At 40.0% G+C, this 26,829-nt stretch overlaps 1 protein-coding gene across 1 annotated transcript in view; it reads left to right on the top strand.

Annotated features, from left to right (window-relative positions):
- Positions 1-26,829, top strand: part of Smp_175760 (endosomal trafficking protein, putative) — a gene marked incomplete at both ends in the record, with an annotated part of 113,533 nt that overhangs the window by 8,616 nt on the left and 78,088 nt on the right. The window contains 9 exons of the mRNA XM_018791632.1: positions 3,829-3,975; positions 5,857-5,910; positions 12,007-12,149; positions 14,053-14,224; positions 16,024-16,115; positions 17,478-17,644; positions 20,119-20,201; positions 22,101-22,369; positions 25,939-26,146. Coding sequence (XP_018647306.1) covers positions 3,829-3,975; positions 5,857-5,910; positions 12,007-12,149; positions 14,053-14,224; positions 16,024-16,115; positions 17,478-17,644; positions 20,119-20,201; positions 22,101-22,369; positions 25,939-26,146 — 1,335 coding nt within the window. The remainder of the gene's footprint in view (positions 1-3,828; positions 3,976-5,856; positions 5,911-12,006; positions 12,150-14,052; positions 14,225-16,023; positions 16,116-17,477; positions 17,645-20,118; positions 20,202-22,100; positions 22,370-25,938; positions 26,147-26,829) is intronic.

Here is a 26,829-nt window from a genome sequence, read left to right as displayed (position 1 = left end):
ACTCACGTTTCGTCCTATTTGGGACTCGTCAGCTGGATGTACCTGCATCGCAGAGTTGATGTTCGAGTCCCAGAGTGAACATCATTAGTAATACATATTAATCTTTTTTTATAATATTGTCTCATTGGGTAATTTTTATGCAAACAGCTCAAAAGTTATACAATAGGTGAAAACATAATTTGTACATATGTGATTACTTTCAGATAAGTTAACTAAATTAGTAACATTTCATAGAGATAGTTATAGATAACTATCTCCATTTTTGTTCGACTTTATCATAGACCTGCTGTTGGAAATAGCGCTTTTGTCGACTGGATTTTTGGGCATTGATCTCCTACCAGGAGGTCCACTTATCGACTTGGAATACGCAGATAATATAGTCCTATTTGGTGGAGACGCTGACAAAATGCAGAGTCTTCTATTAACACTGAGTAACAGTGCCAGTATATTTGGGATGCGTTTCTCCCCTTCTAAATGTAAATTGTTACTCCAGGACTGGCCTGCATCAACAACTGAACTAAGGATAGGGAGTGAAGTAGTCGAATGCGTCGACAACTTCACTTATCTTGGAAGTCTGATCAGCCCTAATGGGTTGGTGTCTGACAAAGTCTCAGCACGGATTCTGTTGAGTCGGCTTCCGGAGAACTTCAACGGAGCCTCCAGAGGCCCAAAAGGAGCCGGAGAGCCCTAGCCAATCAGAGTATGATGGAACATTCTAGAATTCCAACGTGGCGTGCTACTATTGGTCGGTAGCATAATATGTCGTTAACGGATTGGCTGAAATATGATGTTGATTTAAGAGACGCTAACATCTATAAATAACCATGATTTTCTGTACAAGAACGAACCCTGGAGTAAAGTGTTTCTCCCATACTTTCGTCTTCTCTCTGGTGTTCAAGTTGCTGAGTAGTTCTAGCCTGTGGGTTACCAGAATGTCTTAGGAAACGAATACAGCGTTCAATCGACGAGACGTATCAGATTCAAAAAGCTCGTTTGGCTTTTGCCAACTTACGTTACCTATGGCGAAGACGAGATATCCGTCTATCAATTAAGGGACGAGTATACTGCGCAGCAGTTCGTTCTGTTCTACTTTACGGCTGTGAAACGTGGCCATTAAGAGTAGAAGATACTCGTAAGCTACTAGTATTTGACCACAGATGCCTTAGAAATATTGCTCGCATCTGCTGGGATCACCGGGTAAGTAATAGTGAGGTCAGATACAGGGTATTAGGGAATGATGGTAGTTCAGTTGATGAAGTTGTGAATCTTCATCAACTGAGATGTTTGGGCCACGTGTTACGTATGCCTGAACACCGATTACCACGACGCTCTATGCTGACTAGTGTAGGGGATGGTTGGAAAAGAGTTAGGGGCGGCCAGATCAAAACGTGGCACAAATCCATGAAGTCACTGATAACTGGTCTGAGCCATGTTGGTAGATTCAGACTACTTGGTTAGGGTCTGCGTGACTATCGTAACCAATGTTTGGAGACTCTGTGTGACATGGCTCAGAATCAACCACAATAAAGTAGATGTGCACATTATTTGTCTTACCTTAAAGAGTGAGATTAAAATTAATTTATACCTTTGTTTCTTCGAACTGATTCTTTCCTCTTGTATTATATCCTTATACACAATCTTTTATATACTACTACCATTGAAGTAACTGATTCTATGAATTCGGTGTTTATCTTTTTGTACTAATGAGGTTATGGCAACTTAGAGTGATGCATATATGTGCCTGGTCCTACGTTGTAGCTGATTGAGTGATAGTGGACCAGCGACGGAAAAGAAAATTTTAGTAACGATAAGAGAAAAAAACACCAACAAGTTAAAATACTGGTAAAGAAGGAAGCCATTGTGATTTTGAGAAAGATAAATTTCCTTTAGGTTCAGTTTCAAGTTGAATCACTTGAAGTTTTTAAGCATTTGACTTTCAAATTCATATACATAACCAAATAGATGATTCGACATAATCATCATATTATGTTTTTCATTGTAATCTTCCTTACTATAACTTATAGCTTCTGACTTATGTCATGTGATATAAAACCATCAGTCCGGATACCAATTAATCTAACTTAGTATCTCTGAGTTAACCACTTACACTGGTATTTAGCACTAGTAACCTTGAGTCAGCTGTTAAGTCTTTATTGATCGACGACTTGATAGCTTTATTTCTTTGCTCTACTCCTTTTGAGTTTAGAACTCGGTAACCATCTTGCACTGTATCATGTTATATTTCAAGAAGACATATTTTATATACAGGCGTATCAGACCACATCTTTATTTATTTATTTAAACACATAAACATTGGTACAAGGAAGCATCAAATAGATATGCACCACATAAATCATTGGATTTGTGTGAGAGCTGTGATATTATCCGGGTGCCTAGACCGAGGCAGGTGGTTTTCTTAGGGGGCCTCACCCGGAGCCTTTGACCTAAAAATCTGATCCACAAGGCAGTGGAGCATCGTGAGGAGATGCAGTTCCATGGTAGCCGGTGATCAACGATTGATTTATACTCCATTTGTTCCCTCAGGATACTGGAGCCCATGTGCACCATTCGTTTGGAATGAGGGTTTTCCAACTCCCCTAGGTGGACATGGAGAGTGTCCTCTTGATTTCGTAAACAACACCCTTTGTGCGAGAAGGCAGTGAGTAGGACTTTCCTGGCAGTGATTGTATTCACATGACCATTTGAGAGCATTTTGAGAGGAAGAGCTGACTCTCTCCACTTTCGGCCGTACAAGGGTATTCGGGGACAGACCACATCATACCATAAAATGAAAAATAACAGTTATAAATGGACGAGCCAAAACTGGATGTGAGTAGGAAAGACTGCGAATAGTAAACTGGCAACAGATTAAGAACAGTAAATCACACAACAGTAGTTAATGGGTCAGTTGAAAGCAGGGATATATATAATAATAGTTCATAAATTGATCCTGGAAATTACCATTCCTTTATTCATCATTTGAATATAACATACCCAATCAACATAGAAAGTTGCATTAAGATGTTTTAGAATGAGTTACATATATGGCCATTAAGAGTAAAAGATACTCGTAAGTTACTAGTATTTGACCACAGATGGCTTAAAAATATTGCTCGCATCTGCTAGGATCACCGGGTAAGTAAAAGTGAGGTTAGGCACAGGGTATTAGGGAATGATGGTAGTTCAGTTTATGAGGCCATGAATCTTCATCGACTGAGATGGTTGGACCACGTGTTCCGTATACCTGAACACCGATTACCACGACGCACAATGATGACTAGTATTGGCGATGGTTGGAAGAGAGTTAGGGGCGGCCAAACCAAAAGGTGGCATCAGTCCTTGAAGTCACTGGTAGATGCAGACTACTTGGTTGGGGTCCACGTGACTATCGTAACCAATGGTTGGAGACTCTGTTTGACATGGTTCAGGATCGATCACAATGGTGTAGGTGTATACACTCTCTGTCTTCCCTTAAACTACAAGATTAAAATTGCTTCATATCTGTCTTTCTTCCTGTACTATATCCTTATATACAACCTATCTTTTATATATTACCACCACTAAATTAACTACTTCTATCAATTCGGTGTTCATCTTGTTGTGCTAACGAGGTATGGCAACTTGGACCGATGCATATGTGTGCCTGGTTTTACGTTGTAGCTGACTGCCTGATTTACTGATATATATACATATTCCTCCTTCTAACTTAGTTAAAATAAACTAGTCAATATGGTCATTTATTTCATTTTCTATTAGTAGTTATAAAACAGTCCTGAAATAGTATTTCTCGTTTAACTACAATTTTTTAAAAATTGTTCTTTATAAAAGCGAATACATGCTACTAAAATCAGTTGGTCCGAATCAACATACGATGTAATTTTAGATATTGGTCCAATTTCAATTGATGTACGTAATCCACGTACTGGTGAATTATGGAAAACTTATGATTTTAAAGATATTGAATGTATTAGTAAAGTAAGTTATCATTAATTACTCTTTTTTTGGTGTGTGTTTGTATATTGCAAGCCGTTAGAAATAATTGAAATGTTCATATAATTTGTAGTACTCCCAGTGGTGATGTCAGTCAGTCAGGAAGGATTTGAAAGCGACCAACTTGGTCTCGTGTGCAGTTACGGGTATGAGGGCTAATATCACTTCCCGGCTGCCCACACCGTGGAAGGGTATTTCTTGAGGGACCCGAAAAAGAAGTTGGATTAGTGTTGGTCTTAACGACCTGGGAGCGTGACCGCAGTGACCAAGAGACAACTGGTTGAAGCCGGTCACGCACGGCCTTTTTGTGGGGGATTTTTGACGTGCTAGCTCCGTTCTTCAAGGGACCTTACCGCCGGAGACGGATATCCGTGGGATAAGGCGAGGTGTGCATTTTTAGGGTGGACCTTTTCTAACCCCACCCCTCATTGTGGGAAGGCAGCATTGCTGTTATACCGGTTGTCTGAATGAAACACCTTACTGCTGTCACACCTCTGTACAGTCAGCAGTACGACTTCGCCTTCGGACCTTGTGATTTCTGCTTTTTGTCCTACCGCTCTTCAACCGACCTGTCTGGCATGGTAGGACCTTGAGGAACGATTGTTCCAGCCAGTATAACTCGATTGGTTCATCACGATAGGCAAGCCCGACCACCACATCAAGGTAGCAGCAACGGTCGGGTCTTATGTGAAACACTATTGTGCTCAGAGTACTTCATGTTTGTAATATTTGATCTTTTTCTGATCTAGTGATTTTTGACAACTTTTAATGTTTGATGATTTTCTCCGAAGAGCTGCCTCCATACGGCTCGACAACAGTAAATAATATTGAGGTTTAGAAATGTCTCTTTTGCGAACAGTTGATATCATGATTAAATAAGTGTTTGAACACATTTAGCATATTTTTATCCTAGAAGCTTTCATATCAAGCATTGCTTGCTAGTGTCGGGTCCGTGTGAGAAAGATAAGAAAAATGATATTCACAGAATAAATGGAATATAGCGTCACTACGTAACCCAAATGCATTGTTCTTTCATTAATCTTCAAGCCACTCTTTATATTTAATGGCTGATGTCCAGATCAAAGTAGATAGAGTGAAGATCAAACCTGGAAACCAGTGAATACAAATTGAAAACTTTACCTACTAAACTACCGCTTCAATTACAGTCTGTTCAAGATGGACCAGGCTGAGTTCTATTCACTGCCTTCTCACGGCGGTGGTATTATTCACGAAATTGAGAGGACGAAAAGCGAATTTTGATGTCTAGTACTAGTGTTTATGTGTTTACATAAATAAATAATAAGACTGAGTCACAGCATTCGATCATGTTCATATCTTGACCTGATGATATTTTTAGTAAGCCGGTGCAAAAAGGTATCATGGTTTGGAAATGGTTTATTTTGTGACTTCCATCTTTCAGTCTAAATTACGGACTGATCTTAGCTAGACCACCATTGAAATCCTGTAAGCACTGAAAGGCCGTTCCTTCTTAGTATGGGATTTCTTAGCAGTGCTCACCCACGATCCTTCACGCGGGGATCGAGCCCGGGACTTTCACTCTCGGATTCAAGATCATAGATGCGCTAGGACGAAACGACCGCCCAGTGCTTACAAGTTTTTAATGGTCAGTTCATGATTTAAACTGTGCAAATTCTACTACCTCCACGAATTCCTCTACATTATTTGTATATCTGTCAGTGATTCGGTTTATTTAATCCGTTCAACCATAAAAGTAGCTTACAATTTTCCTATGAGTACAACCAAAGCATAGTTCCTGTTTTTTAAAAACAACACTCTATTAATTAGAGCGCTTTATTAAACTGAAATTCGAATCATTTGTTTACTTATTTATACTGCTTACCACAGATACATGATACTTCGAATGGAGTAGCAATTATTCACGGTGGGTTCGGACATATTGTAAGTCAATCTTTATTTATTTTACATTTCATTTTTTTTCGTTTGCATAACGGAATAAGCTTAGTCAGAAAACGTTTGAAGGCTAGGAGGCACTAAACATCTGTTTTATCCTAGTATAGGACTTTTTATCTGTGCTCATCCACTTCCGTAAAGAGAATCGATCTCATAAACTTTGGGTCTTGCAGCGAGCTCTTAAACTTTCGACCATCAGTTCGTCAACTCTCCTCTACTTTACTGGTGTTGATTTGTGAGAATTTGAACCTAGTTCTCTGTTGGCAATGACTAACTTACTTTTTGATGGATCTGTTAAACAAAGTCTGATTTAACCGAAACCTTTGTATTTCGACTAGCCATTTTTGCTGGGTACCATATACTCACTCATTTGTTCCACAATACTCCAGCAATGCTCGGAAGACATTCAATATCACAAACCTACCTGTAGCATACTGTTGGGGATGTCAAATCCCCAGAACTTACTTGGTAAATGGCTTAGTTTCGTAATTTTATTTTGAAAATTTGAATTTAGCTGTTTTCGCGCCAAAAGCGCTCTTTTTACCTTCACGTCATATTTCCCACTTGTAAACTATCTTAGACGCTATTGGTCCATTGTTTCTTTGTGTGTACTATTTACTAATGATGCTCAAGGACAAATTGTTGCTGTATAAATGCGCTTGACTTCTTCCCTTATTCGATTGCTTGTACTCGGCTGCCTACGGAATACATATATATTCCCCTACTTGCCTTGGACTTTTTCATCTAGTTAGCGGGGCCTGGGACAACAGATTAGAATAGCTTATCGTGTCATTGTGTCATTGGCTTTCGTTCGTTACCGCGGAATAGATTTAGCTTCAAGCATATCAATTGGCGACGGTGGCTTGGAAACATGGATCCTTCTAAACTCGAATCATTACTTGAACAGCAGCTGAAGCTCATACAAATGCTGACAGATATGAAAGTTTCGCCCCCCACACAGCCTAGCACATCTAATGCAACCACAGCACCATCAGTAGACGGCATCGCAAATAGTATTGCTGAGTTTCATTATGATCCTGATGCCAACGTTACTTTTGACATGTGGTTCCGGCGTTATGAAGACCTATTTAAATTTGATTTTGCTAATCAAGATGATGCTTGGAAGGTGCGACTGCTACTTCGGAAGTTGGGTGCAAGTGAGTTGGACAGGTACTGCAACTTGATCCTGCCTTTGAATCCACGTGATCGCTCTTTCGCAGACACAGTCCAGACACTAAGCCAACATTTTGGGGACAATTCATCATTGTTTAACACCCGTTATCGATGTTTGAAGCTAGTTATGAACGAAGACGATAACTTTCTTACGCATGTGGGCATCGTTAACCGTGAATGCGAACGGTTCCGGTTGAAGTCTTTATCTGAAGACCAGTTCAAAGCCCTCATCCTCATTTGCAGCCTCCAGTCCCAGAAGTTCAGTGACATAAGAACGAGACTACTATGTCGATTGGATCAAGACCCAAAACTCACACTAAATGACATGGCTAATGAATACCAACGCCTAGTAAATCTGCAACGAGACACGACGATGGTTGAGAGTGGTGGGTCTAGTCGATCGGAAGTACGAGTAGTCCAAAAGACAACTAACCAGAATAAGTGCGCTCCCGCTACATTCAGTCCAACTCATTTCAGCCCAATTCGACAGACTAGAACAAATCCCTCCACTCCTTGCTGGCACTGTGGTGCATGGCACTACGTACGAAATTGCCCATTTAGGCAACATCGATGCAGAAAGTGCAAGGTCGTTGGTCACAAGGACGGGTTTTGCCTTAAGAGCACACCAAATCGATCCAGTAATACCAAAAAGACTGTTCCGAAGCCCTGTACCTCTTCTCTGGGCTTAGTATCTTCTTGTCAGAGCTCATCACCAGGTGAGAGGAAATTCATTAACATTAATATTAATGGACATTTTTTTAGATTGCAAATAGATACAGCATCAGACGTCACCATCCTCTCACACAAAAATTGGATCAAAATGGGTAACCCAAGCCTGCAGCGAACAACTCAAAAGCCTCGTACTGCATGTGGTAATTTTCTACACTTATCAGGACAATTGGAATGTAGAGTGACCTTCCGGGATTCGTCGTTTACCGGGGTATGTCATATAACTCCAGCTGATCTAAATTTACTTGGTTTAGATTGGTTCGATCAACTGAAATTGGCTGATGTCCCACTAAATACCATATGCCACATGATATCACAACCTCATGGCACTGAATCGTATACCAGGAAGCTAATGGCGCAGTTTTCATCGATTTTCCAGCCTGGTTTGGGACAGTGTTCTGCCATAAAAGCAACGCTTCGTTTGAAACCTGGAGCTAAGCCTGTCTTTCGTCCCAAAAGACCCGTGCCTTATGCGACGTTACCAACAGTAGATGAAGAATTAAACCGCCTCCAACAACAAGGAGTAATTACTCCCGTTTCTTACTCCGCCTGGGCTGCACCGATAGTGGTCATCAAGAAGGCAAACGGCACCATACGAATATGTGCTGATTTTTCTACAGGTCTAAATGCAGCCCTTGAACAACATCACTATCCCTTACCAGTTCCTGCAGATTTGTTTACGATGCTGAATGGGGGAAAATTCTTCGCAAAACTGGATCTTGCTGATGCTTATTTGCAAGTTGAAGCAGATGAAGCATCGAGGGAGCTGCTTACTATCAACACTCACCGTGGGTTATTTCAGTACAACCGTTTACCATTCGGTGTCAAGACTGCACCATCTATTTTCCAACAATTAATGGATACTATCTTATCGGGCATCCCGGGAGTCGCGGCTTACCTTGACGACATTCTTATTGTTGCGGCAACGTTAGAACAGCTACAGGAACGAACGACATCGGTACTGAAACGCATCAGTGAAAACGGGTTCCGGTTACGACCTGAGAAATGCCAGTTTTTAGTATGGTCCGTAAAGCATTTGGGGTTTATTTTTGATGCTGACGGCCGCAGACCGGATCCTGAAAACGTCCAAGCGATATGACAGATGCCCACGCCCACGAACATCTCCGCATTGCGTTCCTTCATGGGACTGGTCTCTTACTATGCCGCGTTCGTCCCTTCAATGCATGACATTCGTGCCCCACTGAATGGTCTACTGAGCAAGAACAGTACGTGGAACTGGACTAAAGAGTGTGACACAGCATTTTGTAAACTGAAGTCCATTATCAGCTCGAAATTGTTATTAACGCACTACGATCCATGCATGCCGATCATTGTAGCTGCAGATGCCTCAGCGTATGGCTTAGGAGCCGTCATTTCTCATCAGTTTCCAGACGCATCAGAGAAGGCTGTCATGCACGCATCCCGAACGCTGACCCCGGCAGAAAGAAAGTATGGCCAGGTAGAGAAGGAGGCTCTTGCCCTAGTCTTCGCAGTGCGTCGTTTTCACAAGTTTCTTTATGGTCGGAGATTTACTCTCCTAACTGATCACAAGCCTCTCCTTGCGATTTTTGGTTCGAAGTCTGGCGTCCCGGCCCACTCTGCAAACCGTCTCCAACGATGGGCCTTGATCCTCTTGGGTTACGATTTTGACATTCAGTATCGACGCACCCAACATTTTGGTCAGGCAGACGCATTGTCACGACTTATCAGCGAACACCCTACGACCGACGAAGATGCCGTTATTGCTTCTCTTTCGACAGAAGACCACGCGCAATGCTACCTGACAACTGCTGTTCGTGCTTTGCCAGTCTCAGAATCTGAGATACAAACTGCTTCCAGAAACGACTCCATCATTAAGAAAACGATGAACTACGTCACCAATGGCTGGCCATCAACTAAACTTGACGGTGACATGAAGCAGCTTTACCATCGTCGTGACTCATTATGTGTCGTAAATGAATGCTTGATGTTTGGAGATAGAGTGGTGGTGCCAGAATCCCTACGACCGAGGGTGCTGAAGCAATTTCACATTGGTCATCCCGGGATAAAGCGTATGAAATCTATCGCCAGAAGCTATGCTTACTGGCCCCTCATAGACCAGCACATCACGGATCTAGTAAACAAATGCGTTCAGTGTCAGCAAGCAGCGAAGTCCAATGCGAAGGTGCCGCCGGTTCCATGGCCACAGCCTGAGTATCCCTGGTCTAGGATACATGTCGACTTTGCCGGTCCAGTCAATGGAACCACTTATCTTGTCGTGGTCGACGCTTTCTCAAAATGGCCGGAGATTGTACCCGTCACGCCACCAACGACCACCCAGACGCTGAAACATCTGACTGAGTTGTTCGCACGAAACGGATTACCGGAAGTGATTGTATCCGACAATGGGTCGCAGTTCACCTCGGCGCAGTTCCAAGAGTTCTGCAAACACCTATCCATCAGGCATCTTCGCGCCCCACCTTATCACCCACAATCGAATGGGCAAACGGAAAGGTTCGTGGATACGTTCAAGAGGGCTCTGATTAAGTCAAAAGGGGAGGGGACGCCAGCGGAAACACTGCAAAATTCTTTATTCGTCTACAGAACGACGCCTAACGAAAAGCTGCCGGAGCAGAAGTCCCCCGCAGAGATCCTCATGGGGAGAAGGTTGAGGACCATCCACAACTTGATGCTACCGAGAACCACACCACCACTAGCGCAAACCACGTTCCGGAAGCTACCCACATACAACGTTGGATGCCCAGTATTCGCTCGAGACTACAGAGCAAATCGTGATCCTTGGATCGAAGCACGTGTGGTTAGAAGAATAGGTGGAGTCATGTACGAGGTCGAGGTAGGAGCAGATAGGTGGACGAGGCATCGAAACCAACTACGCAAGCGTTCAGCCCCAGCGCTCCCAACAACTGAAGGAAAGATCCCGCTGGACATATTGTTAGATACGTTCAATCTGCCGGTCGCCCCTACACAAGAAGAAACACCAAAGGTCGATCTATGGTCCCGAAGATGGTCACTGCGCCAACGGCGACAGACAGTTAGAATGCAGGTGGACCCAAAGAATGTCCGTTACTAAAAAGGGGAGGTGTTGGGGATGTCAAATCCCCAGAACTTACTTGGTAAATGGCTTAGTTTCGTAATTTTATTTTGAAAATTTGAATTTAGCTGTTTTCGCGCCAAAAGCGCTCTTTTTACCTTCACGTCATATTTCCCACTTGTAAACTATCTTAGACGCTATTGGTCCATTGTTTCTTTGTGTGTACTATTTACTAATGATGCTCAAGGACAAATTGTTGCTGTATAAATGCGCTTGACTTCTTCCCTTATTCGATTGCTTGTACTCGGCTGCCTACGGAATACATATATATTCCCCTACTTGCCTTGGACTTTTTCATCTAGTTAGCGGGGCCTGGGACAACAGATTAGAATAGCTTATCGTGTCATTGTGTCATTGGCTTTCGTTCGTTACCGCGGAATAGATTTAGCTTCAAGCATATCACATACATATCCATTCTGCGATTGTAGATCATATTACACAACAACATAATAATACAAAACTGACTGCTGCACAGTATACTTACTCTTTGGTCAGCAGACGAATATCTCGATGCTACACAAGCCAACCCCATACACATAAAGTATGACTCAAAACTGGGTACACGAACTAACAGTTGGAAAGCTCATTACTTTGGTTTCATAGACTCTGATATTCATCAACCGACAGTATCCGTAACAAAAAAAGGAATCCTGAAATCCAAATGTACATCATTGATTGTCAACACCGAAAACAGTGTTCACACTTTTACCTTTGTGTACATAACACCGTGAAGTAATTCTTCAAGCTAATCAAAAGTTATCGATGACCCTTTCACTTGTTAGGATAAAAGTTAAAGCAGTTCCCACACAGTTCCTTGTTTCGATTCCTACCTTTTTTAGATCCAATATTATTATTGTTATTATAGTACTTCATTTAGACTGAAAACGAGTTTTTAAACTTGACTTTGAGTCATTCTGTTTATGTAAGGGGTCGTAGTGACAATGTCAGGTTGCCTAAACCAAATTAAAAGATATATTCCTTGGAAACCAATTGATCTGATTAATAATCCACCAAAACACTTGATGAAGTCAGTACTTTATTTTTATTAGCATTCTTCATTGGTAATGGTTTCACTCATCTTGTCATTATAGCATATATTCCTTACACGTGAACCGGATAATTTAATCAAAGAGATCAATAAATCTGCTCATTCCAATCTCTCTGTATCATTTAATCAACCGTCGAATCCATTGACACGTGATTATTGTACAGAATATAGACTGGGGAAAGTCAAGTAGGTATATTAATAATAAATACTATTTGTTCCTTTCATTGCATGTTTTTAAAATGTGTTTTCTGTTATGTGGGACAGTCCGCCTAGTCTGCTACTTATGTTTGCGGTTTTTATATGGGTATCTAACTAGATGATTGCGTGAGAAAACTAAGAGTAGTTAGAAAACGTTTATTGGATAAATGGAATAGAGAATTTATATATACAACTCATTCGTAACTATCAATTGTTCTCAGAAAATGAAGCCGTTTTCAATTAATAGTGTATATTATCAAAAGGGGTTTTGTGGAGATTTTAGTAATTTTATAGTTGAATTCATGAGTCAATTAAAGTTAGACCACCATGAAAAACCTGGAAGGACTGGACGGCCGTTTCGTCCTATTATGGGACCCATCAGCAGTGCGCATCTATGATCTTGCACCCGAGATCAAAGATCCTGGGCCCGATCCCCGCGTGCAGGGTCTTGGGTGAGCACTACTGAGGAGTTTCATACTAAGAAGAAACGGCCGCCCCGAGAGACTCGAACCCAGGACCTATCAGTCTCGCGCGAGAGCGCTTTAACCTCTAGACCACTGAGCCAGCATACAACGTTGTTAATGACTAACTTCAACCAATAGCGTATATCTGTCTTCCTAGAAAGTGGAACCAATTATTAGTCAATAGCGTGCGTCTGTCAACTTAATTCTGATTGGCCCAGTATATCATCTATCCCTCCTAAAAAAATGGATCTTCCTTTTTTGGATTCAAATGGATAAATTGAGGAGGAGGAAGGAGGATACATCATATTCAATGTGTACTTGTTCTCTCCTTTAGTTAGTTCGATCCAGAGGGCATAAAAGACGTTTGGGATAAGTGGGACTGAGATTTCAATGTAATTTATTTGGTCAATATACAATCTGATCATACATAGCATGTTTATCTAAAATACTAAGGATACTCAATTAAATAAAAGATAAGTATTATAGTGTCATATACAAAAGAATAAAGAGTTTTCACTCTGAGCGTTGTCCTGTTACCCTTGTAAAAAAATTGTTGCCTATCCACTTTCTTCCACTTCTCTGAAATTAAGCTTGGTAACTTTAATATTATTTCGACACATTGTTACTCCACCTTCCATCAGATAACGGTGGCTAGAAACATCTGTCTAGTAGACGTATACTATTCTGTTGCCTATCATTAGGAGAAAGCTTTTAATCATTTCAAATAGCCTTGAACATCATACAAATCGGTGTGTCATATCTGGTTACGTCTACCAGTTCGCATCTGTTTGTGTTTATGGATGCACACAAAGACAAGTAATGGAAATATGTGCTTTGAGACAGTGTAACAGTGTGACAAGATATCTTCATAGCCAGTTACCATATAAAAACTCTATCCTAATTCATATAATTATCAATTGATTTATTCCACTTATCTAATATTGTAAGACAATTTCACCATTTCTCACTTCATAATGTTATCATTATCAAACAATACTTCCAAATATGTTGTGTAATTGATAAGCACGATGCTAATTCGATTTTCTCGGTAAACGAACGAAGGTCAATAACACAATGACACGATAGGCTAATCTAATCCGTTGTCCTAGGCCCCGCTAACTAGAGGAAGAAGTCCAAGATGAAGTAAGGGAAAATATATTCCGTAAGCAGCCGAAGTACAAGCAATCACACTAGGAAGAAATCAAATGTATTTATACAGTACAAAGTTGTCCTTGGGAAGCATTACAAAATAGCACACTAAAAAGATACAACGGACCAATAGCGTTTAAGATATTTTCCAAGTGGGAAATACGACTCGAAGGTGAAGGTAATACTTCAATGTACTATTCAAAACAAACTTTTCTCATTCACTATTTACTAATGTTTTGTTAAATTCTTTTATTATTCATTTCCTATTCTTCGTACAGTCAAGATCATTTAATTTCACAAGCTGAATTCACTGTACAAAAATTATCGAATCGTTATGGTGGTACAAATCAAATGAAAACAGTTTCTCGTTTAATGTGTCTAACTGAATCATTGCTGTTAGAAAGAGATCCAACTAGTTATCGTCCAATTTCTGCTCATCCACTATGTGAAGTAAGTCGTTTAAATATTGTACTATCATTCTAAGCTTGTGAATTAAGGCTATATCGAGGCAATACGCACAGTATGCACATATGCCAATTAAAGACTGACCAGTTGCAGTCCTAACACATCGATGGGAAGATTCAAACAAACAATACTAAATGAATTTAAACTTAACTCCATCGCACAAGCAAGTGGCTATCAAGACTCAGTGGCCGAGTGGATAACGTGATGGCGTTTGGAGCGAAGGTACTGGGTTCGAGTTCCAGAGTGAACATCAACCCTGAGATGCAGGTATATCCAGCTGACGAGTCCCAAATAGGGCGAAACGCGAGTCCTGGATTCCACTGCTAGTCACTATCCATCTTTGCTTACAATGTCATTCTAAGTGTTTCATTCTTTAATCAAATTCATTTCTATTGAACATGACGATCTCTATTTTGTATGGTTTAATTCTCACCTTGTTAACTTCCTTCATCGCTGTATGGATACGAAGAGTGGAAATTTAGAATGACCCACGTTCGTAACAGATGTTATGTTGTTTCTGATTGATTGCTCAAGTGTACAATAAACTGTTAGAAAGTTGTGATAGAAACGGTGACTTTTTGTATTTTGTTGTTTAATGGGATGATTGAAGATATCAATGTAATTGTGACATAACTTTTTGGATAGACTAACTTCCGTTGAATATAACCATTTTCAACTCAAGAAGAACTAGATAGTTGTTTTGTCCTAATTTGTGACTGATTCCTCAGTAGTGTCCATCTGTGGTATCACTTGGAATTTAACAACATGCATTACATTCAACTTATGTAGTGAATAGATTATTTTTAAACCACTAAATTTACATTCCGAACAAATACAGGCGAAGACAACAAATGTAGCAGCAGTCTCTGCATCAATGGGCCTCAACATACACAAAGGAAAAAATTAAGATTCTCAAATACAACACGGAGAACACCAACCCAATCACACTTGATGGTGAAACTGTGGAAGAGGTGGAAACTTTCACGTACCTGGGAAGCATCATTGATGAACAAGAAGGATCTGATGCAGATGTAAAGGCGAGGATTGGCAAAGCAAGGAAAACATTTCTACAATTGAAGAACATATGGAACTCAAAACAACTCTCAACCAATATCAAAGTTAGAATCTTCAATACGAACGTCAAGACAGTCCTACTGTACGGAGCTAAAATGTGGAGAACTAATACAACCATCATCAAAAAGGAACAAGTATTTATAAGGAGTTGTCTACGCAAAATACTCAACATTCACTGGCAGAATACTATCAGCAATAGCGTTTTATGGGTGAGGACAAACCAGCTTCCAACTGAAGAGGAAATTAGGAAAAGATGTTGGAAGTGGATCGGACATACATTAAGGGAATCACCAAACTGTATCACGAGGCAATGGCTAACTTGGAATCCTGAAGGGAAGCGGAAAAGAGGAAAGCTAAAGAACACATTACGCCGGGAAATAGAATCAGGTATGAAAAGGATGAATAACAACTGGAAAGGATTGCCCAGGAAAGGGTTGGATGGAGAATACTGGTGTGTGGCCTATGCTCCTCCACGAGGGGTAACAGGCGTAAGTAAGTAAGTAAGTAAATTTACATTCGGTAATTTTCATTTCCTAAATCATCTATCAAATATCTCACAGCATCGTTTTGAACCCCATTAGTCACAATTTTTTAAAAATAAAATCTCCATAACTTATCTTGAAATTAGTCACTAAGTGCGCTCATGTTTATCTTTTTAAAACTTACCTTTGACTACCCTAAGTGTGTATAATTGGTTGTTATTCATATAGATACATTTACTTGTTCGTGATCGTTTTCAACCTCAAAGATTTTCTATTGAATATGTTCGTGGACAAATTGCTACATATTTTTCTACTAACAGGTAAATTGTACACAACATTTTATTATTATTATTATTATTGTTTCCGTTATATACTGACCAGGTCCTGGCATTTAATCCTAATGCTAAACAATTCAACGAATGCAATTACTACATGCCCCCAAATGCCCTGGTACGGCCGAGAATGGGGAGAGTCCGCTCTCCCTCTCGAAATGCTCTCACATGGCCAGCGAATATATAGCCTCTACCAGGGAAGTCCTACTCACTGCCTTCTCGTCGCATTACTGTTGTTTACGAAATTGAGAGAACGAAAAGTGAATGTCCGGCGCTTTAACCGGGTTGGTGGACACTACGAGTCCACCTAGGGGAGTTGGAAAACCCTGATTCCAAACCAATGGTGCACATGGGCTCCAGTATCCTGAGGGAACAAATGGCGTACGAATCAATCGTTGATCACCGGCTAGCATGGAACTGCATCTCCTCACGATGCTCCACTACCTTGTGGATCAGATTTTTAGGTCAAAGGTTCCGGGTGTGGGCCCCTAAGAAAACCACCTGCTTCAGTTCGGGCACCTGGACAGTATCACAGCCCTCAAGCAAATCGAATGAGATTTGTATGGCGCATATGTATCTGGTGCTTCCTTGTACCAATATTTATGTGTTTAAATAAATTAAATAAATAAATAAATTACTACATAAAAGAGATTTTCATCCCTTTGTCATCCAGTCATCAATAATTGAAAAGATGAATAAATATGAAACCTATTTATTTATTTATTTAAACACACAAATATTGGTACAAAGGGGCACCGAATACATATGCGCCGCACAAATCTCAGTTGATTTGTATGAGGGCTGTGATACTGCTCAGGTGCCCAAACTGAAGCAGATGGTTTTCTTAGGAGGTCACACCCTGAGCCTTTGATCTGAAGTTCTGATCCACAAGGCAGTGGAGCATCGTAACGAGATGCAGTCTTATGGTAGCCGGTAACCAACATTTGATTCATACACCATTTGTCACTTCAGGATACTGAAGCCCATGTGCACTATTGGTTTGGAATGAGTTTTTCCGACTCCCCTAGCTGAACTTTCCGTGTAGAACAACCCGGTTAAAGCTCCTGCCGGACATTCGCTTTTCGTCCTCTCAATTTCGTAAACAACAGTAATGTCGCGAGAAGGCAGTGAGTATGACTTCCCTGACATTAGCTGTTTACGCTCGACCGTGTGGAAGCATTTGGAGAGGGAGAGATGACTCTCCCTCCCCGACTGTACCAGCGCATTCAGGCGCTCTTTTACTTCAAATATTGTAAAATAAATTAATTTAAATATTATATGCTTAAATGATTAATTATTTACGCTTCTCTTCTATTTCTAAATCCCCCTTATTTTGTGTTTGTACGTTAGAGATGCTCTATTAGCATCATTGTTAGATGGTGTACGTGCCAGTGGTAATCGTGATGTTTATGTATCCAGTTCATTCTCTGATCGAAGTTTACGTTTTATTCCATTAATGAATTCAGCAACTGAAGAAGTTGAATCAGTACATTTAAGATTTTTACGTCAACGTCCAGGTATGTATGCATCCATATATTGATACAAATTATATGTATGTAAACAATTGATTGATCATTAATGAATATTGACTAATGTTATGTTTGTCTAATTTTTTTTTAGTGTTGATCAAATTTCTATCTATCTAGTTGTAATTTAGTCACTGATCCAAGTAATTCGATACAGCCTGAGATATGTATGTGACGTTAAGTGATTGGTATCAGCCGGTAAGAAACCCTGTCTAGGTTTCACGCTAGTTGGTACTTGTCAACAAAGCATACTTACAATTATGAGAGTTTTCTGTCTACTACATTCAGCCATCAATTATGTGGTAATGATCGTTCCTGAGTAAACACAAACAGGCACTCAAATTACCGACTATTAAATATGTTATTTCTTTTCGTCTTATTGATTTCTACTCCGAACTCACTGAGAGTGACTGATTCTATTTGTATGGAATAAACTGTTATTTCGCTTTACTCTAGTTCTCTATTTTTAGTGGTGAATCAGGTATCTGTTATAACTTGATCTAGTCTCTGTATACAGAATCGTTCAAGTCTCCAATCTAGAGGTATTATAAACTCGATCGTCACTATGGAGGCTTCTCCGACACTACGGCGTGCCTGAGAAGATAGTCAGTATCATACGGAACTCCTATGATGGACTAAACTGCCAAATCGTCCACGGAGGACAACTCACCGACTCATTCGAGGTAAAGACCGGTGTTAGGCTAGGCAAGGTTGCTTACTCTCACCCTTTCTCTTTCTCCTGGTGATCGACTGGATCATGAAGACGTCAACAACTGGAGGAAATCACGGTATACAGTGGACAGCTAGGATGCAGCTGGACGATTTAGACTTCGCAGATGATCTGGCTCTTCTATCACAAACGCAACAACAAATGCAGGAGAAAACGACCAGTGTAGCAGCAGCCTCAGCAGCAGTAGGTCTCAATATAAACAAAAGGAAAAGCAAGACTCTCCGATACAATACAATATGCACCAATCAAATTACACTTGACGGAGAAGCTTTGGAGGATGTAGAAACCTTTATATATCTGGGCAGCATCATTGATGAACACGGTGGATGAGATGCAGATGTGAGGGCGAGGATCGGCAAAGCAAGAGCAGCATATCTGCAAATGAAGAACATCTGGAACTCAAAACAATTGTCAACCAACACCAAGGTTAGAATTTTCAATACAAATGTCAAGACAGTTCTACTGTATGGGGCGGAGACTTGGAGAACTACGAAAGCCATTATCCAGAAGATACAAGTGTTTATCAACAGCTGTCTACGCAAGATACTTCGGATCCGATGGCCAGACACTATCAGCAACAAGATACTGTGGGAGACAACAAACCAGATTCCATCGGAAGAAGAAATCAGGAAGAAGCGCTGGAAGTGGATTGGGCACACTTTCAGGAAATCATCCAATTTCGTCACAAGACAAGCCCTCACATGGAATCCTGAAGGTCAAAGGAGAAGAGGAAGACCAAAGAACGTATTACGCCGAGAAATAGAGACAGACATGAGAAGAATGAACAAAAAATGGATAGAACTAGAAAAGAAGGCCCAGGACGGAGTTGGTTGGAGAATGCTGGTCGGCGGCGTATGCTCCATCGGGAGTAACAGGCGTAAGTAAGTAAGTAAGACAATATCATCCGCATACTCAAGGTCGGGAAGTCTTTCTCCAGGCAGCAGATCCACACCGCCATTGCTTACATCTATCAGAGCTGTTCCCAGAATGTCGTCGATGGCAAAGTTGAAGAGGAATGGTGAGATTGGGCAACCCTGCCTAACCCCACTGCTTGAGTGGAACAAGGGAGAGAGGTGGTTGTATGCCCTCACTCTGCCTGAGGTGTTCGTATACAGGACCTTTAAGATGTTAATAAGCTTCTCAGGCACACTCTTCTTCAATAGACAATCCCAGAAAACAGTCCTGTCCAACGAATCGAAGGCAGCCCTGATATCAAGAAACACTACGATTGTTGGCCTGCGATAAGTATGACGGTGTTTTAACATTTGGCGGAGGGTGAAGATGTGATCAATGCATCCTCGACTAGAACGAAAACCAACCTGCTCCTCGCGAGTCAATTGTTCTCGGGTTTTAAACAACCTACGAAGAATGACAGAAGCCAATAGTTTGGACGCAATCGGAAGTAGACCTATCCCAAATAAATGAAATGATTACTTGTACTGACAATCCTATTCTCTGCTACTTACTACCGACCAACCCGATCTAGGTGTCGAGCAATCACTTTCCTTCTATCATTCTTCGTGGAAGCATTTTAGGGAGCGTGAAGACTGTAAATAGGACTCCTTTGAATCAGGCAACAAAATGCTCACCTGTACTGAATTATTTATTGTCAAGTCTACTGTTTTCTTCTATGACATAATTTTTAAGATAAAGATAAACTTTCTTAACTAAGTAAAATCTCTCTTGATTATCTTCCAGTGATTTATACTACTTATTTTCGCTTGGCTTTTTATAGAGGGTGTTTCATTTTGGGAAGTAGTACAACGTTTCAATGCTAACATTGCCTACAGTGGTTTATTACATGCCGTTACTCAAGATGTAAGAGGAAATATATGGTTAACTCACATATTTTTTCTAGTATTTATCCATCTTCACATTTTTTTGTTACTTTAATTTATTGGATTTGACGATAGAGGAGACACTCGTGAGCTTACGTCGTTGAAGCGATCACTATAAAGCCCTCGATGTAGATTTCTTCATCGGTACGGTATATTTGCAATCTTGTGAGAATTTATAACTAAGCGGTTAGGTGATTTTCAATAATTCGCTGCATGAGTGTGTTTTCGATTCTGCCTATTTAAGCATGCCACTAATGTTATCAAGCAGTTTAATAATTATAACATTAAAGTGATTCCTGATGATAACATTCACATTTGTTCGATAAAGTGGGGAAAGAGTGCGACTACTGTTGTTAATCAGTTATTAGTGAATTCTATAGAGGAAGAGTTCAAGCAAATGGCTTTTGTGGTGTTTGTGCAGATCAGTTTTATACGTAGGTGGTATCCATCCCCAATTGACAACTATTTTGCTACCATTGAAACCTAGTAAGCAGTCAGTCATTCAGTCAGAACGTATAATCTGGCACGTGTACACATCAGAATACACCAGTAATGGTTCGAAGACATCTGTGATCGAATACTTATAATGCTCGAATATCCTCTAATCTTAATGGTCATGTTTCACACTCATACAGTAGGAAAGAGCAAACTAACGTGTAATAGACTTGTCCTATGGTTTGCATATGGGTATCTCACCTACTCCACAGGTGACACAGGTTGGTAAAACCTAATTGAGCTCTCTGAATCCGTGTCGATATTTAATCAGACACCAGACCGTCGAGACTGATGAGACAAGATATATGAAGAGGTCGACACACTCAACTACTTTACTCTCTATCATTAGTCCAGACGCTGGCGCAAACAAATCAATCCTGTAACTAGATTTCGCATTGCCGCTTAAGGTGGTCAAAAGACTCTGCATTTTGTCAGCGTCCTTACCAACCAGAACTAAATCATTTGCGTAATCCAAGTCAACAAGTGGATTTCCTGTTGAGAGATCAACCTCTCAAATGTCATATGATGGTAGTGTAAACTCTAGAAGTATATTTTATGTTACAGGTAAATAAAAATGAGTAAAGTGGATAGTCCTGACGAACACTGTTTGAAGTAATCAACTCGGATGACAGCTGAGACTTGATCGGTGGTGTTAGAATAGGGAACCTATACGAGTTTGATGTACTTTTTTGGTACGCCTTTTGATATCAGGAATAAAGGTCTTCAGTAATACTCACTCACGTTCTCGTTAGTCATAGTGTGTAAAACTCTCAAATCTCACTATGATGATGTATATTTTTTGGTTTAATGAATGCGCTAATTGAAGTGTCGTTCATTCAGTGTCATTAGCGACGTTTGTTTTACTCCTTAGATGTCTTAACCTCTATCGACCACAAATACCCACTAGAACTTCAGTATAATGAATTAAATCAACAGTGAGCCTTAGTTGCTCATTTTTTGAATTGTCTTATACTCGAACGAAACAACTATCTGTAACGTATTTTCATTGAGTTCATGAACCGAAAAATGTTGGACCAGCATAGAAAACCTTATTCAGTGAACGCCCGTTTTGTTCTAGCATGAGACTTCTCAGCAATGCGCACCCACGGTCCTGCACGCGGGACTCGGACCTAGGGCCTTCGGCCTTGTGCAAACACGTAGACGTGCCCTGCTGAAGAGTCCCATACTAGGGCAAAACGGTCATCCAGTGCTTCCGGGGTTTCATTCGTGGCCTTACATTGATTAGTTCATGATCTTAATAAAGTCGACAATTCCCACAACTCTGTACTGAATGTTACATATTTATTTAAATTTTATTTACTGGTATGTCTATGCTAGATATGGTAACTGATTTTTTTTCCATCCTATTCTAACTTATTTTCAGGGTGTTTTTGCAGAAAATAAAGAGAAACTAATCAAAGATGCATTGATTAGTATTCTTACACAAGATACACGTATAATTGATGCAAATCCTTTAACATCTATTAGACGATCGTCATCATCATCTTTACATTGTACTACTGATAGTATTACTACTTCTACTACTAATAATAATACTAATTACGAGTTAATTTTAATTGAAGCACAATTTCATGCATTACGTCGACTGGTAGCATCAAAAGCGGGATTTAATGCTTTCACTCAACTACCCGGGTTAGTTTTATGTGTTTTTGATTGTTAAGAAATAAAAAATCACTTGGTATTGTTTGTTTGAATCTTCTCATTGATGTTTAGGACTGCAATTGATCAGTCTCTTATTGGCATGTGTGCATACTGTGCGTATTGCCTCGATATAGCCTTAATTCAAAAGTCAATCAGTCAGTCAGCTACAACGTAGAACCAGGCACATATATGCATCGGTCCAAGTTGCCATACCTCATAAGCACAACAAGATGAACACCGGATTCATAGAAGTAATTAATTTAGTGGTGGTAATATGTAAAAGAAAGATTGTATATAAGGATATCGTATAGGAAGGAAGACAGATATGAAGCAATTTTAATCTTGTAGTTTAAGGGAAGACAGAGAGTGTAAACAGCTACGCCATTGGTTACGATAGTCACACGGACCCCAACCAAGTAGTCTGCATCTACCAACATGGCTCATACTAGAAGTTAGTGACTTCAAGCACTGATGTCACCTTTTGGTTTGGCCGACCATAACTCTCTTCCAACCATCTCCAATACTAATGAGCATAGCGCGTCGGGGTAATCAGTGTTCAAACATACGTAACACGTGGTCCAACTATCTCAGTCGATGAAGATAATAATAATAATAATAATAATAATAATAATAATTAATGGCTTTATTCAATATTATAATCTGGTACAATATAGAATTCTCAGCACGAGTTATTTCAACAAGTTTTTTTTTACCAAAAAAACACAAAACAAAAAAAAACCAGTAGCTACTGCGCCACCACAGGTCTTTTTATTGTTTGATCGATCCTGACGATAGATATTAAGATCACGTAATGATACTAGGCAATCATCCTGTAAGTCAGTCAACCAAGATTCTTGAATTGTGATGACACCACAATTACGATACATGTTTTGACTTAGCAGAAATTGGAGATAGTCCACCTTGTTAATTAGAGATCGACAGTTAGAGTTAAGCAGCTCGGGAATCGACATTTGATTAATGTTTATTCTCTCTAAAGCATATTGCCAAACGCCACGATGCCTCTTATTGTAATTGTTTGTAATTTTTGCAGCGAAAGGACGTAAGCTTTTCATAAACGCGCCCAGATAACTTGTTGAAATATTTAGATGGCAGAAACAGGTAGCCCAGGGATTCAAGCAGGCCGCCGGATTCATGACCTCATCAACTGATTTACCATCATTCCCTAATACTCTGTGTCTAACCTTACTATTACTTACCCGGTGATCCCAGCAGATGCGAGCAATATTTCTAAGGCATCTGTGGTCAAATACTAGTAACTTACGAGTATCTTCTACTCTTGACGGCCATGTTTCGCAGCTGTAAAGTAGAACAGAATGAACTGTTGCGCAGTATACTCGTCCCTTAATTCAAATGCATTGTAAGCAGTGGAATCCACTGCTAGTTACTATCCATGGTGGTCTAGCTTCAGTTGACTCATGATTTCAACAATGAAAAGTACTGAAATATCCACAAAACCCCTTCTGAGAAATAAAAATGTTTAATTATTGCTAGTATGCTTCTAATGTTTAATTATTGATTGATTTTTATTTTCTTCATTATTTATTGGGGGATATTTTGGCAATCGTCTCTTTTATAGTCTAAATCATGGACTAAACTTTTAGTTAAGCGAACGTTAAATAATCATACATTGCAAAATAGCTGTTTCGTCCCAATATTGGGTCCTTCAGCAGTACCTACTCGTTACTGTGTCAGGGACAGAATACAAGACCTAGAGGATTTAGTGTTATCACTTTACTTCTCAGTTTAATCATTTAGGATCCACTACTGGTTCATACTATCTTTGGTTCTGTATTTCTTAAGATGTTGCTGAATATCATTTCATATACTTATGTAGCACAGTTTATGCATGTGTTTGTGTACTAGGATTTTCTTTTCCACCGTTGTACTGAAATCAGTGTAGGTAAAATAAGGGTCAAATAGACATTTTAATCATGAAAACTTCATAGCTATGCCAATTCTAGCCCATTTTCAACTAAGGACAAAAATGCCTGGAAAAACTTGATATTTTACATAATAAGTAGACTAATTTAAATAGATTTTGCCTCTGTATATCGTTATTTCTTGATTACGATCTCACTACTGATATAGTTCAAATTCATCAGTTACAAATTCTCCCTAGAATTTCTAGAACTCATCTCAAAGTTAGTTAATATTCCAGATACTTTATTTATTTATTTATTTAAACACATAAATATTGGTACAAGGAAGCATCAAATAGATATATGCACCACATAAATCATTGGATTTGTGTGAGAGCTGTGATATTATCCGGGTGCCTAGACCGAGGCAGGTGGTTTTCTTAGGGGGCCTCACCCTGAGCCTTTGACCTAAAAATCTGATCCACAAGGCAGTGGAGCATCGTGAGGAGATGCAGTTCCATGGTAGCCGGTGATCAACGATTGATTTATACTCCATTTGTTCCCTCAGGATACTGGAGCCCATGTGCACCATTCGTTTGGAATGAGGGTTTTCCAACTCCCCTAGGTGGACTCTCCGTGTCCACCGATCCTGTGAAAGCGCCGGACATTCTCTTTTTGTCCTCTCAATTTCGTAAACAACAGTAATGCGACGAGAAGGCAGTGATTAGGACTTCTCTGGCAGAGGCTATATACGCGTGGCCATGTGAGAGCATTTGGAGAGGGAGAGCGGACTCTCCCCACTCTCGGCCGTACCAGGGCATTTGGGGGCTCCAGATAGTTTGATCTTAAACTACCCTCCAAAATCTCCATCAATCATTTTCATTTCAGCATTGATGGTTTTTTTTCTGTTTCTGTTTCCTATCAAAATCTTATACATTCCTTATACTTCAAAGCATTGTTTCAGTTCGGACGAAGTTAAATATAAATTTCATGAGAAGCTACCCTGGTTTAGAAATAGGACATTAGTTAAGGATGGTAAATCAATTGATTATATGGTAAATCTTCATCAACTGAGTTGGTTGGGATGTGTATTACGTATGCTGAACCATCACTTACCTCGACGTTCGATGTTCTCTGGTGGTGGTAAGAATATGGTGTAAGAAAACTAGAAGTGGTCAAAACAAAACATGGCACCCGTCCATGAAGTCTCTGACTGAGCCATGTTAAATAGTGTAGACTACTTGATTAGAGTCCACATGATTATCGTAACCAATGTTAAGAGAGTTTGAATGAGATGTGTTGAAATTGTTTGTAATGGTGTTAGTGTATTGGTTGTTTATGATCCTCCAAATTCTGAACTTCTGAACTCCTCATCATTTCTTTCATTTGACTAATTAATATTTTACTGAATCATATGTTTGATACCTAATGTTTTGTATTATCACTGATACTGTTATTATTTGCCAGTTAGTTGGGTATGAGCCACGTTCGAATTGTGAGGCCTAACGATGCTACCCAGTTACTCAAACTAGAATAGTTGATTGGACTTATTCGTTGAAAGTCGGATGCCTTAACCATGAAGCTACTAACTGTATTTACTTATATGTAATACATAACGATTATGATAATGTTGATAATTTTTAAATGTTTTCTTTCTTCCATTTTTCTACACTCCTATAGAATACGTGTAACATTAGGTCAACTTGTAGTGAATGCATTAAAACTACGTGATGATGCTGTTACACATTCTGTTTTAGATGCTATTAATACATTAATGCATCCAATGCATGATCAACCAGATATTAGACAAGAACAATTGAATAAAGCATCTATTATGTCTAGTGAAATATTTTTAGCACATCTTGTTGATATATTCACATTACATGCTGTAAGTATTTTATCATTATTATTGTTTCTTATCAATTTTTTATTTATTATTACTATTGTGTAACTGTACTGTGTACCTTTGCTTCTACCTTGACGTGGTGGTCGGGCTTGCCTATCGTGATGAACCAATCGAGCTATATTGGCTGGAGCAATCGTTCCTCAAGGTTCTACCATACCAGACAGGTCGCTTGAAGAGCGGTAAGACTAAAAACAGCCAACACAAGGTCCGAAGGCGAAGTCGTACTGCCGACTGTACAGAGGTGTGACAGCAGTAAGGTGTTTCATTCAGACAACCAGCATAACAGCGATGCTGCCTTCCTACAAGGAGGGGTAGGGTTAGAGAGGATCAACCCTAAGAATGCACACCTCGCCTTATTCCACGGATTTCCGTCTCTGGCGGTAAGGTCCTTTGAAGAACGGAGCTAACACGTCAAAAATCCCCCACAAAAAGTCCGTGCGTGACCGGCCTCAAGCAGTTGTCTCTTGGTCACTGCGGTCACGCTCCCAGGTCGTTAAGACCAATACTAATTCAACTTATTTTTTGGGTCGCTCAAGAAATCCCCTTCCACGGTGGGAAGTGATATTAGCCCTCATACCCTGTAACTGCACACGAGACCAAGTTGGTCACATTCAAATCCTTCCTACACTTGACTGACTGTGAGAAAAAAAGTGAATTGGTTGATA

This window comes from Schistosoma mansoni (assembly GCF_000237925.1).
Source record: "Schistosoma mansoni, WGS project CABG00000000 data, supercontig 0226, strain Puerto Rico, whole genome shotgun sequence".
NCBI lineage: Eukaryota > Metazoa > Platyhelminthes > Trematoda > Strigeidida > Schistosomatidae > Schistosoma > Schistosoma mansoni.
This window is presented reverse-complemented; position numbering and strand designations above follow the sequence as displayed.